The following is a 14622-nucleotide window of genomic DNA, read 5'->3' on the forward strand; positions in this document are numbered from 1 at the left end:
GCTCTCAAGAAGACAGGCTATGTGCTCACTGCCCATAAAATGAGGTGGAAACCGAGTTGCACTTCCTAACCTCCTGCCCAATGTATGACCATATTAGAGAGACATATTTCCCTCAGAATACAGACCCACAAAGAATTAAAAAACAAATCAAATTTTGATAAACTCCCATTTCTATTGGGTGAAATACCAGCGTGCCATCACAACAGCAATATTTGTAACCTGTTGCCACAAGAAAAGGGCAATCAGTGAAGAACAAACACCATTATAAACACAACCCATATTTATGTTTATTCATTTTCCCTTGTGTACTATTTTCACATCGTTACAACACTGTACATTTCAAATGTCATATGTCTATTTTGGAACTTTGAGTGTACATTTTATATGGTTTATTTCACTTTTGTTTATTATCTATTTCATATGCTTTGGCAATGTTAACATGTTTCCCATGCCAATAAAGCCCCTTAATTGAACCGAGAAGGGAAATAGACACATACTGTAGTATCTAAAACAGCCAAAAGGAAATTGTTTGAAGTGTCTGCATTGAAGGCTATTCATGTAAAACACAAACATGTACCATCTGCAACAGACTACTCATAAACATATAATATACCTGATATTTGTATTGTACACTGGGCACTATACAACACACCAAACACCCCCAGTCAAAAGTAGATTGCTATGTACAGTACCAGTTAAAAGTTTGGACACACCTACTCATTCCAAAAAAACAGGCTGTTTAAGGGCTTGTTAACCAAGAAGGAAAGTGATGGAGTGCTGCATCAGATGACCTGGCCTCCACAATCACCCGACCTCAACCCAATTGAGATGGAGTGAAGGAAAAGCAGCCAACGAGTGATCAGTATGTGGGAACTCTTCAAGACCGTTGGAAAAGCATTTCAGGTGAAGCTGGTTGACAGAATGCCAAGAGTGTGTAAAGCTGTCATCAGGGCAAAGGGAGGCTACTTTGAAGAATATAAAAAATATAATATATTTTGATTTGTTTAACAGTTTGTTTACTACATGATTCCATTTGTTATTTCATAGTTGATGTCTTCACTATTATTCTACAATGTAGAAACTAGTACAAATAAAGAAAAACCCTTGAATGAGTAAGTGTGTCCAAACCTTTGACTGGTACTGTACATAGGGAATAGGTGCCATTTGGGACACAGATGATAGTAGAGGCCATTGAATAAGGTATGTTTACCTTAGCAGAGAAGGGAGATCTTAGCCCATAGGACTCTGGTCAAAAGCAGTGCACCATATAGGGAATAAGTTGCTATTTAGAAGACATCCAGAAAGACTGTAAGCCGTTAAGATGGCAAAACAGTCAGCGAAGTAAACGGAACATGATTATGCATAGTTTTACTTATGTAGCATGTACACAAAGATCTAGGTCAGGCTGGCTCAATGGAGCTGAACTCAACTGTTCCAATATGAACGGTCTAGGATGAAGTTTCCCCTAGATGCCAATCTATGGTCAGTTTCCCACACTAATGGTTAAGGTTAGGAAAGGAAGAGGGGAAGCTGATCCTAGATCTGTCCCAAATTCATGTCAAGAGAAACAAGACACAGATGCTGTGGTATTTGTAGTTCTTAACATTAGGGAGCAGGAGTTTTCCTGATCAGGTTACAACTCTGGGCCTGTATTTAGCAAGTGTCTCAGAGTAGGAGTGCTAAAATAGGATCAGAGATACGCCTGAAGTGATATGCACAGCTTCAATGACCCATGCTAGCCACAGATATGCCTGAGGTGATACAGTATAGATAAAATAAATAATCATCATCAGATGAGAGGCTATGGTATGTAGTTTCAATGGTCCTACTAGTCCATGGGTGGCCAATGATATGTCTGGGCTGACAAGGTATGAATCTGATAACAGAAAATCTGTGGTATGTACAGTATTTGTCCCCAACTAGTCCATGGGTGGCCTGGGATCTGCCAGCAGCGTGTGTGTGCTACTGCAGCAGGTGGCAGCCATCGGGGGAAGGAAGGGGTCCTGGCTGGATCATTAGGCTGATGGTGGCCAGGCCTTTTCTACTGTAGCATACTGTGTGTGGGATGGAATGCTTCCTCTTCACTAACATCCTTCCCTCTCCCCCTTTCTATCTCTCACTGAACTAATACAGGCTAGTTAGGTCTCTCTCTCTCTCCCTCCTTTCTCTCAGTGTAATGGTAGAATCAGCCATTACAGGTTGATACCGTGACAGAGGAGAGGAGTGAGTGAGTGAGTGAGTGACAAAGAGAGCAACCTGTGGGGGTTAAGTGAATGGAGAGGAAAAATATCCTCCATGTACAATGTAAAACACCAAATAATACATGCAGAGCAGAAGAAGGCCGATACCCGCTAATTATCAAAAATCTAGAAAAGAGCCATTAAATTCTACAACCACCTAAAAGGAAGTGATTCCCAAACATTCCATAACAAAGCCATCACCTACAGGGAGATGAACCTGGAGAAGAGTCCTCTAAGCAAGCTAGTCCTCTGTTCACAAACACACCCCACATAGCCCCAAATCAGCAACACAATTAGACCCAACTAAATCATGAGAAATAAACAAATAATTACTTGACACATTGGAAGGAATTAACAAAAAAAACAGAGCAAACTAGAATGCTATTTGGCCCTAAACAGAGAGTGCACAGAGGCAGAATACCTGACCACTGTGACTGTCCCAAACTTAAGGAATGCTATGTACAGACTCAGTGAGCACAGCCCTGCTATTGAGAAAGGCCGTCGTAGGCAGACCTGGCTCTCAAGAGAAGACAGGCTATGTGCACACTGCCCAAAAAATGAGGTGGAAACCTCCTGCTCAAGTCCTTCTGTTCACCTGACTTAGAATTCCTCACAATCAAATGTTGTCGGCATTATCTACCAAGAGAATTGTCTTCGATTATAATCACAGCCACATATATTCCCCCCCAAGCAGACACATCGATGGACCTGAACAAACTTCATTTGACTCTATGTAAACTGGAAACCACATATCCTGAGGCTACATTCATTGTAGCTGGGGATTTTAACAAGGCTAATATGAAAACAAGACTCCCTAAATTCTATCAGCATATCAATTGTGCTACCAGGGCTGGTAAAACCCTGAATCATTGTTATTCTAACTTCCGCGACGCATATAAGGCCCTCCCCCGCCCTCCTTTCGGAAAAGCAGACCACGACTCCATTTTGTTGCTCCCGCCTATAGACAGAGACTAAAACAGGAAGCTCCCGCGCTCAGGTCTGTTCAACGCTGGTCCGACCAATCTGATTCCAGGCTTTAAGATTGCTTCGATCACGTGGACTGGGATATGTTCCGCATTGCGTCAAACAACAACATTGAAGAATATGCTGATTCGGTGAGCGAGTTTATTTGCAAGTGCATCGGCGATGTCGTACCCACAGCAACTATTTAAAAAATTCCCAAACCAAAAACCGTGGATTGTTTGCAGCATTCGAGCAAAACTGAAAGCGCGAATCACTGCTTTTAAATCAGGGCAAGGTGACCGGAAACATAACCGAATACAAACAGTGTAGCTATTGCCTCCGCAAGGCAATCAAACAAGCTAAGCGTCAATATAGAGACAAAGTAGAGTCGCAATTCAATGGCTCAGACACAAGAGGTACAGTGCCTTGCGAAAGTATTCGGCCCCCTTGAACTTTGCGAACTTTTGCCACATTTCAGGCTTCAAACATAAAGATATAAAACTGTATTTTTTGTGAAGAATCAACAACAAGTGGGACACAATCATGAAGTGGAACGACATTTATTGGATATTTCAAACTTTAACAAATCAAAAACTGAAAAATTGGGCATGCAAAATTATTCAGCCCCTTTACTTTCAGTGCAGCAAACTCTCTCCAGAAGTTCAGTGAGGATCTCTGAATGATCCAATGTTGACCTAAATGACTAATGATGATAAATACAATCCACCTGTGTGTAATCAAGTCTCCGTATAAATGCACCTGCACTGTGATAGTCTCAGAGATCCGTTAAAAGCGCAGAGAGCATCATGAAGAACAAGGAACACACCAGGCAGGTCCGAGATACTGTTGTGAAGAAGTTTAAAGACGGATTTGGATACAAAGATATTTCCCAAGCTTTAAACATCCCAAGGAGCACTGTGCTAGAGATAATATTGAAATGGAAGGAGTATCAGACCACTGCAAATCTACCAAGACCTGGCTGTCCCTCTACACTTTCAGCTCATACAAGGAGAAGACTGATCAGAGATGCAGCCAAGAGGCCCTTGATCACTCTGGATGAACAGCAGCTGAGGTGGGAGACTCTGTCCATAGGACAACAATCAGTCGTATATTGCACAAATCTGGCCTTTATGGAAGAGTGGCAAGAAGAAAGCCATTTATTATAAGATATCCATAAAAAGTGTCGTTTAAAGTTTGCCACAAGCCACCTGGGAGACACACCAAACATGTGGAAGAAGGTGCTCTGGTCAGATGAAACCAAAATTGAACTTTTTGGCAACAATGCAAAACGTTATGTTTGGTGTAAAAGCAACACAGCTCATCACCCTGACCACACCATCCCCACTGTCATACATGGTGGTGGCAGCATCATGGTTTGGGCCTGCTTTTCTTCAGCAGGGACAGGGAAGATGGTTAAAATTGATGGGAAGATGGATGGAGCCAAATACAGGACCATTCTGGAAGAAAACCTGATGGAGTCTGCAAAAGACCTGAGACTGGGACGGAGATGTGTCTTCCAACAAGACAATGATCCAAAATATAAAGCAAAATCTACAATGGAATGGTTCAAAAACAAACATATCCAGGTGTTAGAATGGCCAAGTCAAAGTCCAGACCTGAATCCAATCGAGAATGTGGAAAGAACTGAAAACTGCTGTTCACAAATGCTCTCCATCCAACCTCACTGAGCTCGAGCTGTTTTGCAAGGAGGAATGGGAAAAAATTTCAGTCTCTCGATGTGCAAAACTGATAGAGACATACCCCAAGCGACTTACAGCTGTAATCGCAGCAAAAGGTGGCACTACAAAGTATTAACTTAAGGGGGCTGAATAATTTTGCACGCCCAATTTTTCAGTTTTTGATTTGTTAAAAAAGTTTGAAATATCCAATAAATGTCGTTCCACTTCATGATTGTGTCCCACTTGGTGTTGATTCTTCACAAAAAAATACAGTTTTATATCTTTATGTTTGAAGCCTGAAATGTGGCAAAAGGTCGCAAAGTTCAAGGGGGCCGAATACTTTCGCAAGGCACTGTATGTGGCAGGGTCTACAGTCAATCACGGATTACAAAAAGAAAACCCAGACAGACTAAACAATTTCTTTGCTCACTTTGAGGCCAATACAGTGCCACTGACACCGCCAGCTACCAAAACCTGCGGACTCTCCTTCACTGCAGCCGACACGAGTAAAACATTTAAACGTGTTAACCCTCGCAAGGCTGCAGGCCCAGATGGCATCCCCAGCCGCGTCCTCAGAGCATGCGCAGACCAGCTGGCTGGTGTGTTTACGGACATATTCAATCAATCCTTATCCCAGTCTGCTGTTCCCACATGCTTCAAGAGGGCCGCCATTGTTCCTGTTCCCAAAAAAGCTAAGGTAACTGAGCTAAACGACTACCGCCCGTAGCACTCACTTCTGTCATCATGAAGTGCTTTGAGAGACTAGTCAAGGACCATATCAACTCCACCCTACCTGACAGCCTAGACCCACTCCAATTTGCTTACCACCCCAATAGGACCACAGACTACGCAAACGCAACCACACTGCCCTAACCCATCTGGACAAGAGGAATACCTATGTTAGAATGCTGTTCATCGACTACAGCCTGCCAAGGGGGTTTCTTTCTACTCCACAGACCTAAGGCATATAGACACTGAGGATCATACCAGGTCAGATAGAGAACAGGGAGTAATACCGACAGGATCATACCAGGTCAGATAGAGAACAGGGAGTAATACTGACAGACAGAGGGAGGGGGGGGGGTGTTAATGTATGTGTGTGTGTGTCAAATCAAATGTTATTTATCACATGCCGAATACAACTACTGTAGATTTTAGAGTGAAATGCTTACCAACGATGCAGTGTGTGTGTGTGTGTGTGTGTGTGTGTGTGTGTGTGTGTTAGTGATGCACGGGTCAGCCTGTTTTTCACCCGCACCTGCTAATAACCCATCCGCAACCGCCCGGCTAAGTGCAAATCTGAGACCCACAACCGACCCTAACCCACAAATATAAAAAATGTGCTGTACAGGGAAAGATGGCAGAGCAATTTTTTGACAGGCCTTTTAGATAGGCTTATGTTTCTGCTTATAATGTCCAACATTTTGGTAGGCTATTTGTCCGTCAACTTATAATTAGATACATGCTTCTCTTCTGTCATTACTTGTTGCCGTAGAATTAAGCAATAACGCACAAGGGGGTGTGGTATATGGCCAATATACCACGGCTAAGGGCTGTTCTTAAGCACAAGCATTGCGGAGTGCCTGGAAACAGCCCTTAACCGTGGTATATTGGCCATATACCACAAACCCCCAAGGTGCCTTATTGCTATTATAAAGTGGTTACCAACGTACTTAGGGCAGTAAAAATGCATGTTTTGTCATACTTTCTGATATACCGGGGCTGTTAGCCAATCAGCACCCAGGGCTCGAACAACCCAGTTAATTAAACTAAATAAACCCTTGCTCATCAAACTAATGTAATGAATCAGTAGAATGAATGCTTCAGTCTAGTTGACGTCAGTTAAGTTCTTTCTCTCGGGCAGCAAAGACATTTAGGGACCGGGAAGATTTTCAGTGCAAAATCTCCAAATGACATCAGTTTGACCGGTTTTAAGGGAATTAAAAGCTGTGAAAACTACCCAACATGTTCATGATAGGATTTCAGTTCACCTTGGATGCATATTTTATGTGGTTGAAATACTATCAGCTTTTATGATGCTGATAAAGATAGGGACCGTATGTAAAGGTGCTAACAGCACATTCATTCTCCCAAGAATGCATAAAGTCAAAATGTACATTTGGTAAATAATTTTACTGCGAGAAATACTTCATTTCGGTAGGAGTACATAATTATGCTACAGACCTACAGTCAGTGTCCAGATTTCAGGCTACTATCCCATTTAACCCATCTATCTGAACAGTAGCCTACAGTAGTGCTTTTTTTTTTTTTTTAGGTTGGTTGGGTTTCGGTTATATTATTAAAAAAATAATGATTTCGGTTTAGATATTTTTACATTGTGAAATAATGACATTACAATGATTTTAGAGCTTTGTAACAGAAATTCCAAAACCCCAAAATAGTGACCATTCAATTGCCAAAACATAGAAAATATGCCAATGACATGTGTCAGGTCCTCATTGGGTAGACCGGTGGTTCACAACCATTGATACTACTGTAGGATCCCTCAGAGTACATGACCTATCCACAAGGGGTACTTGAGAAGACTCATGAGACCATAGGTCTACAGGTAAAATGCACACGAGGGGGTATTTCATCCTATTTATCTAGCCTGCTTAAATATGCTGCAGAGCTGTCAAAAACAATAATTTCACTAGTTCTTCAAAGTAGATAAGTTATGCTTTCACAAACTGTCTCTGTCCCTCTTGTCGTTGTGTAGATTCGTCTCTCATGCAGTCTTTGTGTATCTAACCTAACGAAGCAGGCGTGAAAGTGTATCGGTCCAGAGATCTGTATATAATGTTGAGATGCTCATGTCTCCACCCTAATAAAGGCGGGAAGGCAGGAGAAAAGCTTCAGTCTATAATAAGCCTGTAGAAACAAATTGGGCTTATTTGGGACAGATTTTGGCAAGAGTGAAACCTCTCGCGTCACTTCTTCCACTCTGATCAGTCTGTCGGAGCCATAAATAAAAATAATAAAAATAAATGGGATTATGGTCATTGTAGTTAATTGCCACATTTCTGCACTGAACTAGGTTGAATATTTGCTTAATGAAAACTACAAATTCCTTCAGCTCAGCGTCCCACATAGTTACTGACTTGATTTCTCTCCTGAATTATTTGATTTCTCTCTAGAGAAACATTGCGTTGGGCAAAAAAAAAAACTAAATGAAATTCAAGTAATTGAACCGATGTCAGTCAATTAGTTGTTTAGGCGTAATAACAGAGGTAAAAAAACTAATGGTCAGTTATTCGCTCAGCACTACCGGGACTGCCATCATCCTCCTCTACCACTTCCCCAAATCTTTCCCAAACTTTAGGCTAATGTTCTTTTATGGTACTTTTTGACTCAGTGGATCGACGTTAAATTTTTCCCAAAAGCATTTGGCAACTGGCGTATATTAGGCCAGCGTACAGTTACGCCCTAAAACTTAGGCTATGCACTAACGGCAGATTTAAAAAATATATACATGTCACAAGGATTTTTTATGTGAGTGAGCCCTGGTCGAAAGTAGGGCCCTATGTAGGGAATAGGGTGCCATTTGGTATCCCGCCAAAGCCATTTGTACAGTCACCATCCCATTATAACATGACTATTATCCAACTGTATTGTTGAGGGGGATGCTGTAATAGCTTTCAGTAGAGGAGAAGACTACACTAATTCTACATCCCAAATGGCACCCTATTCAGCGCACTACTTTTAACCAGGGCCCATAGCGCTCTGGTCAAAGTAGAGCACTATGAAGGGAATACGGTGCCATTTGGGATGTAGCCACACAGCACAGGAGCACTTTGCATCCTGGTCATTAAGCCTGGCAGACGCTATTATGGAAACGCACACAATAAGTGCATTCAGCAAAGGAAGGTGAAACGACCACGTAACACTATCATCTTAAGTGGAACCTTTAAAATGATGTGTTAGAACCCGCCATAGTACTACAATGTTATCACAAGTCAGACAATTGTTTCCAAAATGTGACATAATATGTCATTCCTACAACTATCCATATCTACAACCAGTCCTGGGTTCAAATACTTGAAACATCCCTCCCAATACTTGGAGCGTTTGTTTCAGTCTGCCTGGAGTGCCACATGGATTTGCAGTTTTGGGACTTTTCTATTGGTTTATTAAGCCAGGCAAGCTTATAAACCCACCCTGCCAATACATTTTCCTCAACACGTGCTTCACAGGCCACGGCCATTAAAATAACACTGGGGAGCTGCGAAAATCTGCTTCTGAGGAGCAAATGTGGTGCTGGGTGGCTCTACTGTAGTGCAGCATCCCTTTGTGGTATTTTAATGATATCAGTAGAATAGCTGTAACGTAACAAAATGTGGAAAAAGTGAAGGAGGTTTGAATACTTTCCAAATGCACTCTGTGTATGTGTCATTCAAGGGTTCTTTATTTTTTACAATTTCCTACATTGTATAATAATAATGAAGACATCAAAACTATGAAATAACACATATGGAATCATGTAGTAACCAAAAAAATATATAAATAAAATCAAAAATATATTTTATATTCTTCAAATAGCCACTCTTTGCCTTGATGACAGCTTTGGCATTCTCTCAGCCAGCTTCACCTGGAATGTTTTTCCAACAGTCTTGAAGGAGTTCCCACATATGCTGAGAACTTGTTGGCTGCTTTTTCTTCACTCTGCCGGTCGGCGAATTGTGGAGGCCAGGTCATCTGATGCAGCAGGTCATCACTCTCCTCCGTGATAAAATAGCACTTACACAGTCTGGAGGTGTGTTGGGTCATTGTCCTGTTGAAAAACAAATGATAGTCCCCCTAAGCGCAAACCAGAAGGGATGGTGAATCGCTGCAGAATGCTGTGGAAGCCATGCAGGTGTTCTAAATAAAGCATAGTGTCGCCAGCAAAGCACCCCCATACCATGATACCCCCTCCTCCATGCTTCACGGTGGGAAAAACACATGCGGAGATCATCTGTTCACCGACACCGCGTCTCACAAAGACACAGAGGTTGGAATCAAAAATCTCCAATTTGGACTCCAGACCAAAAAACACATTCCAGCGGTCTAATGTCCATTGCTCATGTTTCTTGGACCAAGCAAGTCTCTTCTTATTATTGGTATCCTTTAGTAGTGGTTTCTTTGCAGCAATTCAGCCATGAAGGCCTGATTCACACAGTCTCCTCTGAACAGTTGATTTTGAGAATATGTCTGTTACTTGAACTCTCTGAAGCATTTATTTGGGTTGCAATTTCTGAGGCTGGTAACTCTAATGAACATCCTCTGCAGCAGGGGTAACTCTGGGTCTTCCTGTAGCAGTCCTCATGAGAGCCTTTCATCACAGCGCCTGATGGTTTTTGCAACTGCACTTTCAAAGTTCTTGAAATGTTCCACATTGACTGACCTTCATGTCTTAAAGAAATGATGGACTGTCATTTCTCTTTGCTTATTTGAGCGGTTTTTGCCATAATATGGAATTGGTCTTTTACCAAATAGGGATATCTTCTGTATAACCCCCTACCTTGGCACAACACAACTGATTGGCTCAAACGAATTAAGAAGGAAAGAAATTACACAAATTAACATTTAAGAAGGCACACCTGTTAATTAAAATGCATTCCAGGGGACTACCTCATGAAGCTGGTTGAGAGAATGCCAAGAGTGTGCAAAGCTTTTATCAAGGCAAAGAGTGGCTATTTGAAGAATCTCAAATATTTAGATTTTCTTAACTTCTTTGGGGTAGGGGCAGTATTTTCACGTCCGGATGAAAAGCATGCCCAGAGTAAACGGCCTGCTACAAAGCCATAAAAGCTAGAATATGCATATCGTTAGTAGATTTGGATAGAAAACACTCTGAAGTTTGTAAAACTGTTTGAATGATGTCTGTGAGTATAACAAAACTCATATGGCAGGCAAAAATCTGAGACAAAAATCCAACCAGTAAGTGGGAAATCTGAGGTTGGTCGATTTTCAACTCAGCCCCTATTGAAGATACAGTGGGATATTGGTAATGTTGCTATTCCTAAGGCTTCCACTAGATGTCAACAGTCTTTAGAACCTTGTCTGATGCTTCTACTGTGAAGTGGGGCTGAAGGAGAAGGGAATGAGTAAGGTCTGCCATGAGCTGATCATGCTCTGACCATGCGCGTTCACATGAGAGGGAGCTCTGTTTCATCGCACTTCTGAAGACAATGGAATTCTCCGGTTGGAACATTATTGAAGATTTATGTTAAAAACATCCTAAAGATTGATTCAATACATCGTTTGACATGTTTCTACCGACTGTTACGGAACTTTTTGACATTGTCTGCTTTTAGTGAACGCGATTCGTAACATTGGATTTGTTTTCCAAACGCGCTAACAAAAGTAACTATTTGGACATAAATGATGGACATTACCGAACAAAACAATAATTTATTGTGGAAGTGGGAGTCCTGGGAGTGCATTCTGATGAAAATCAGCAAAAGGTAAGTGAAGATTTAATGCTATTTATGACTTTTGTTGACTGCATAATATTGTGTCTTGATTGGGCTCTGAGCGCCGACTCAGAATATTGCATGGTTGGCTTTTTCCGTAAAGCTTTTTTTGAAATCTGACACAGCAGTTGCATCAAGGAGAAGTGCATCTACAATTCCATGCATAACAGTTGTATCTTTTAGCAATGTTTATTATGAGTATTCCTGTAAATTGATGTGGCTCTCTGCAAAATCAAAGGATATTTTGGAACTTCTGAACATAAGGCGCCAATGTAAACTCAGATTTTTGGATATAAATATGAACTTTACATGAAGTCCTATGAGTGTCATCTGATGAAGATCATCAAAGGTTAGTGATTAATTTGATCTATATTTCTGCTTTTTGTGAATCCTCTCTTTGGCTGGATAAATGTGAATAGGCACTCACCCAACATAATCGTTTGGTTTGCGTTCGTCGTTGAAATCGGACACTGTGGCTGGATTTACAACAAGTGTATATTTAAAATGGTGTAAAATACATGTATGTTTGAGGAATTTTAATTATGGGATTTCTATTGTTTTGAATTTGGCGCCCTGCAGTTTCACTGGCTGTTGACGAGGTGGGACGCTACCGTCTTACGTACCCCAGAGAGGTTAACACTTTTCTGGTTACTACATGATTCCATGTGTTATTTCATAGTTTTGATGTCTTCACTATTATTCTACAATGTAGAAAATAGTAAAAATAAAGAAAAAAAACACTTCAATGAGTATGTGTGTACAAACTTTTAACCAATAGTGTATATATATATATACACACACACACACAAAAGACTGCCATCTAGTGTCGTTCCCACAGTCACACTCACTTTCTGTACCTTTGCATGATGTCCAGGACCAAACACACCAAACACACACTTACCTCTGTTTGTTCTGAGGCAGGGCCTTGGCGTCCGCCATAAACATCTTGGACACAAACACAATGACAGGGGCTGTGTCATCACTGGAACACTGCATGAAGGCTGGGAACACACAGGACAAGGTTACTGAGCATATAGTTAGAATTAAATAAGAGAACCAAGTAATATTAAATAAGAGAACTGTATACCACAGTATACAGAAACCACAGCATAAACTCTGTAAAATATAGGATTTAACAGCTTGACTCAAAGTAAATAATATTCCATTCTTGCTTAAATGTGCCTTTTAAATGGAGGAAAGTCTCTGTTCTCAACAGAGATACTGTATTACTCCTGACGCACCCAGATACTATAGAGGTCATGAACATGTTCAAACCATTGCCTCTCGTTTTAGCCCAAGCTCTAAAGGCACCTAGGACATGCTCAGTAGTGCACACCGTAACAAAAAAAATGGTTTCTTATTGGACTAATTTAGGTAGAACCCTGCCCATTTTGGCCCATTTAGCTTCTGTTTGTTCCCAAGTGAAGACACCAAACAGCTTCCCTGGCAATTTATTGATATATGAATATCATTGATTATCCATTAAACAAGGTAGTCAAATCTGGAGGTACGGTGATCTGTACTACCTGAATGTATCCATTTTTCATATTTTGTTAAAAACATTTCATCTGTTTCGTGCATTAAAAGCAACATGAGGTGAGAGCTGGAAAGAGACCAGCCCTGCCAACTCTCCTCTCCATAGCCAGGCGGTCTGGGAAAAAAGAAAGCCTTGAACTGGGGCTGGGTGGAAGGAGGAAACAACTAGCAGGTCTGTTAAACTAACACCTTCACAGGATACAGAAATGCCTTTGTAAAAGCAGAATATGCCAGGTGGGCTGTGGAAGAGCTCACACACATCATCTTCCCCCACACACTGAACCACCCACATACAGCAGAACAAGACAACTTTTCTGCAACTGCAGTGTGTGTGTGTGTCTCACCGGTCTTCAGTTTCTGGGTCTGCAGGGGTAGTGAGTGGAACCTGCGTGCTCCCACACTCATCAGTCTCTCTATTCTCTCAGAGGTCATGTCCAACGGACTGGGCAGCTTATCACACACCATGACTGGGGCACAGGGTTAAGGAAGTGCGCACACACACACACACACACACACACACACACACACACACACACACACACACACACACACACACAGAGGTAGGATACACAGCACAGCCTGTGAGACGGGGAGCCACTGGCTGCAGATGGCAGAGAGGAGGACTTTGGGGTCGGAGTGACGCGAGTCTCTGGTCATCACCTTAACACCTAGTGACATCATCATCTTCTCTATCTTCTCCTTGTCTCTGAGAGGAGAGAGAGCACACGTACGTCATCATTCACATCTCAAACGCACTGCATCTTCATACACACTTCAACATTTAACAAAGGTACTGCAAGGAACCATAACAGCATAGAGATAGAGATCACATCTTCAGAGATCCCTTACCGTCTGGTAACAACAGCGTCATATAAACTCCATATGTTGTCCAGGACAAGCTGAACAAACAGAGGCTTCTTTCCTTTGGCCTGGAGAGAGAATTACAGGAAGAGGAAGAAAGAGTGAGAAAACTGATCTTTCAGAAACAGTCAAACCATTGCTAGTTCTTATCTAGATGGAGAATCATTGATTGGATTTATGCACTATTTTCTTCACTATGGATGCATCACAAATAGCACCCTACCCTGTATATAGTGCACTACAGACATGGTGTACTGGCGTTAATAGCTGGCTGTTCCAACAAATAGGCTGCTGTGTGGGATTATGAAAGCTCTGAAGAGGCACACACAGTGCTGTGTTTCTCACCAAGTGCACTGAGTGAACGCACGCACACCAAAGTGCATAGGCGCACAGTCATGTACGCACATACACACACACCAGCGCATAGGTCAACCCGTCCAGTCGCTCAGCTCCAGTACTGTAAAACGACTCGCTTTCTAAAAGTGCTCCAATCCAAATACGACCCCGTGTCACCGAATGTAGAACAAGAGCTGAAATGTATCATACGAAGTCAAACCTCCGTAGCACTCAAAGCACGCATTCTATTCCCTATGGGCCCTGGACAAAGGTAGTGGACTATAGAGGGAATATGGTGCCTTCATCTCTCTGAGAGGGCTGGCTGCTGGCTGCACTAAAAGCTCTATTATCCACTTTCTATGGACTGAAAATCAATGGGACAGACTGAAGGTTGGACTGTGTGTGTGGATGCGTCTACTCTGTTCTATAGTGGAGGAAACATTATATTGATCTGTCTAATGACTGATTAGATATTTGAACAGTCTGAGAATGTGACGGTCTGTGTGTAATGCATGTTCATTATGCTAGTCTCTCCCAGTCCCACTGCACGAC

General features: G+C 41.9%; 1 protein-coding gene across 1 annotated transcript in view; it reads right to left on the reverse strand.

Moving 5' to 3' along the window:
- efl1 (elongation factor like GTPase 1) overlaps nucleotides 1–14622 on the reverse strand; it is an 83128-nt gene that overhangs the window by 62510 nt on the left and 5996 nt on the right. The window contains exons 9-12 of the mRNA XM_064984399.1: nucleotides 13723–13802; nucleotides 13443–13579; nucleotides 13218–13340; nucleotides 12239–12338 (exon numbers count right to left, since the gene is read on the reverse strand). Of these exons, the coding sequence (XP_064840471.1) occupies nucleotides 12239–12338; nucleotides 13218–13340; nucleotides 13443–13579; nucleotides 13723–13802 (440 nt within the window). The remainder of the gene's footprint in view (nucleotides 1–12238; nucleotides 12339–13217; nucleotides 13341–13442; nucleotides 13580–13722; nucleotides 13803–14622) is intronic.

The sequence above is a fragment of the Oncorhynchus masou genome, chromosome 2 (genome assembly GCF_036934945.1).
Source record: "Oncorhynchus masou masou isolate Uvic2021 chromosome 2, UVic_Omas_1.1, whole genome shotgun sequence".
NCBI lineage: Eukaryota > Metazoa > Chordata > Actinopteri > Salmoniformes > Salmonidae > Oncorhynchus > Oncorhynchus masou.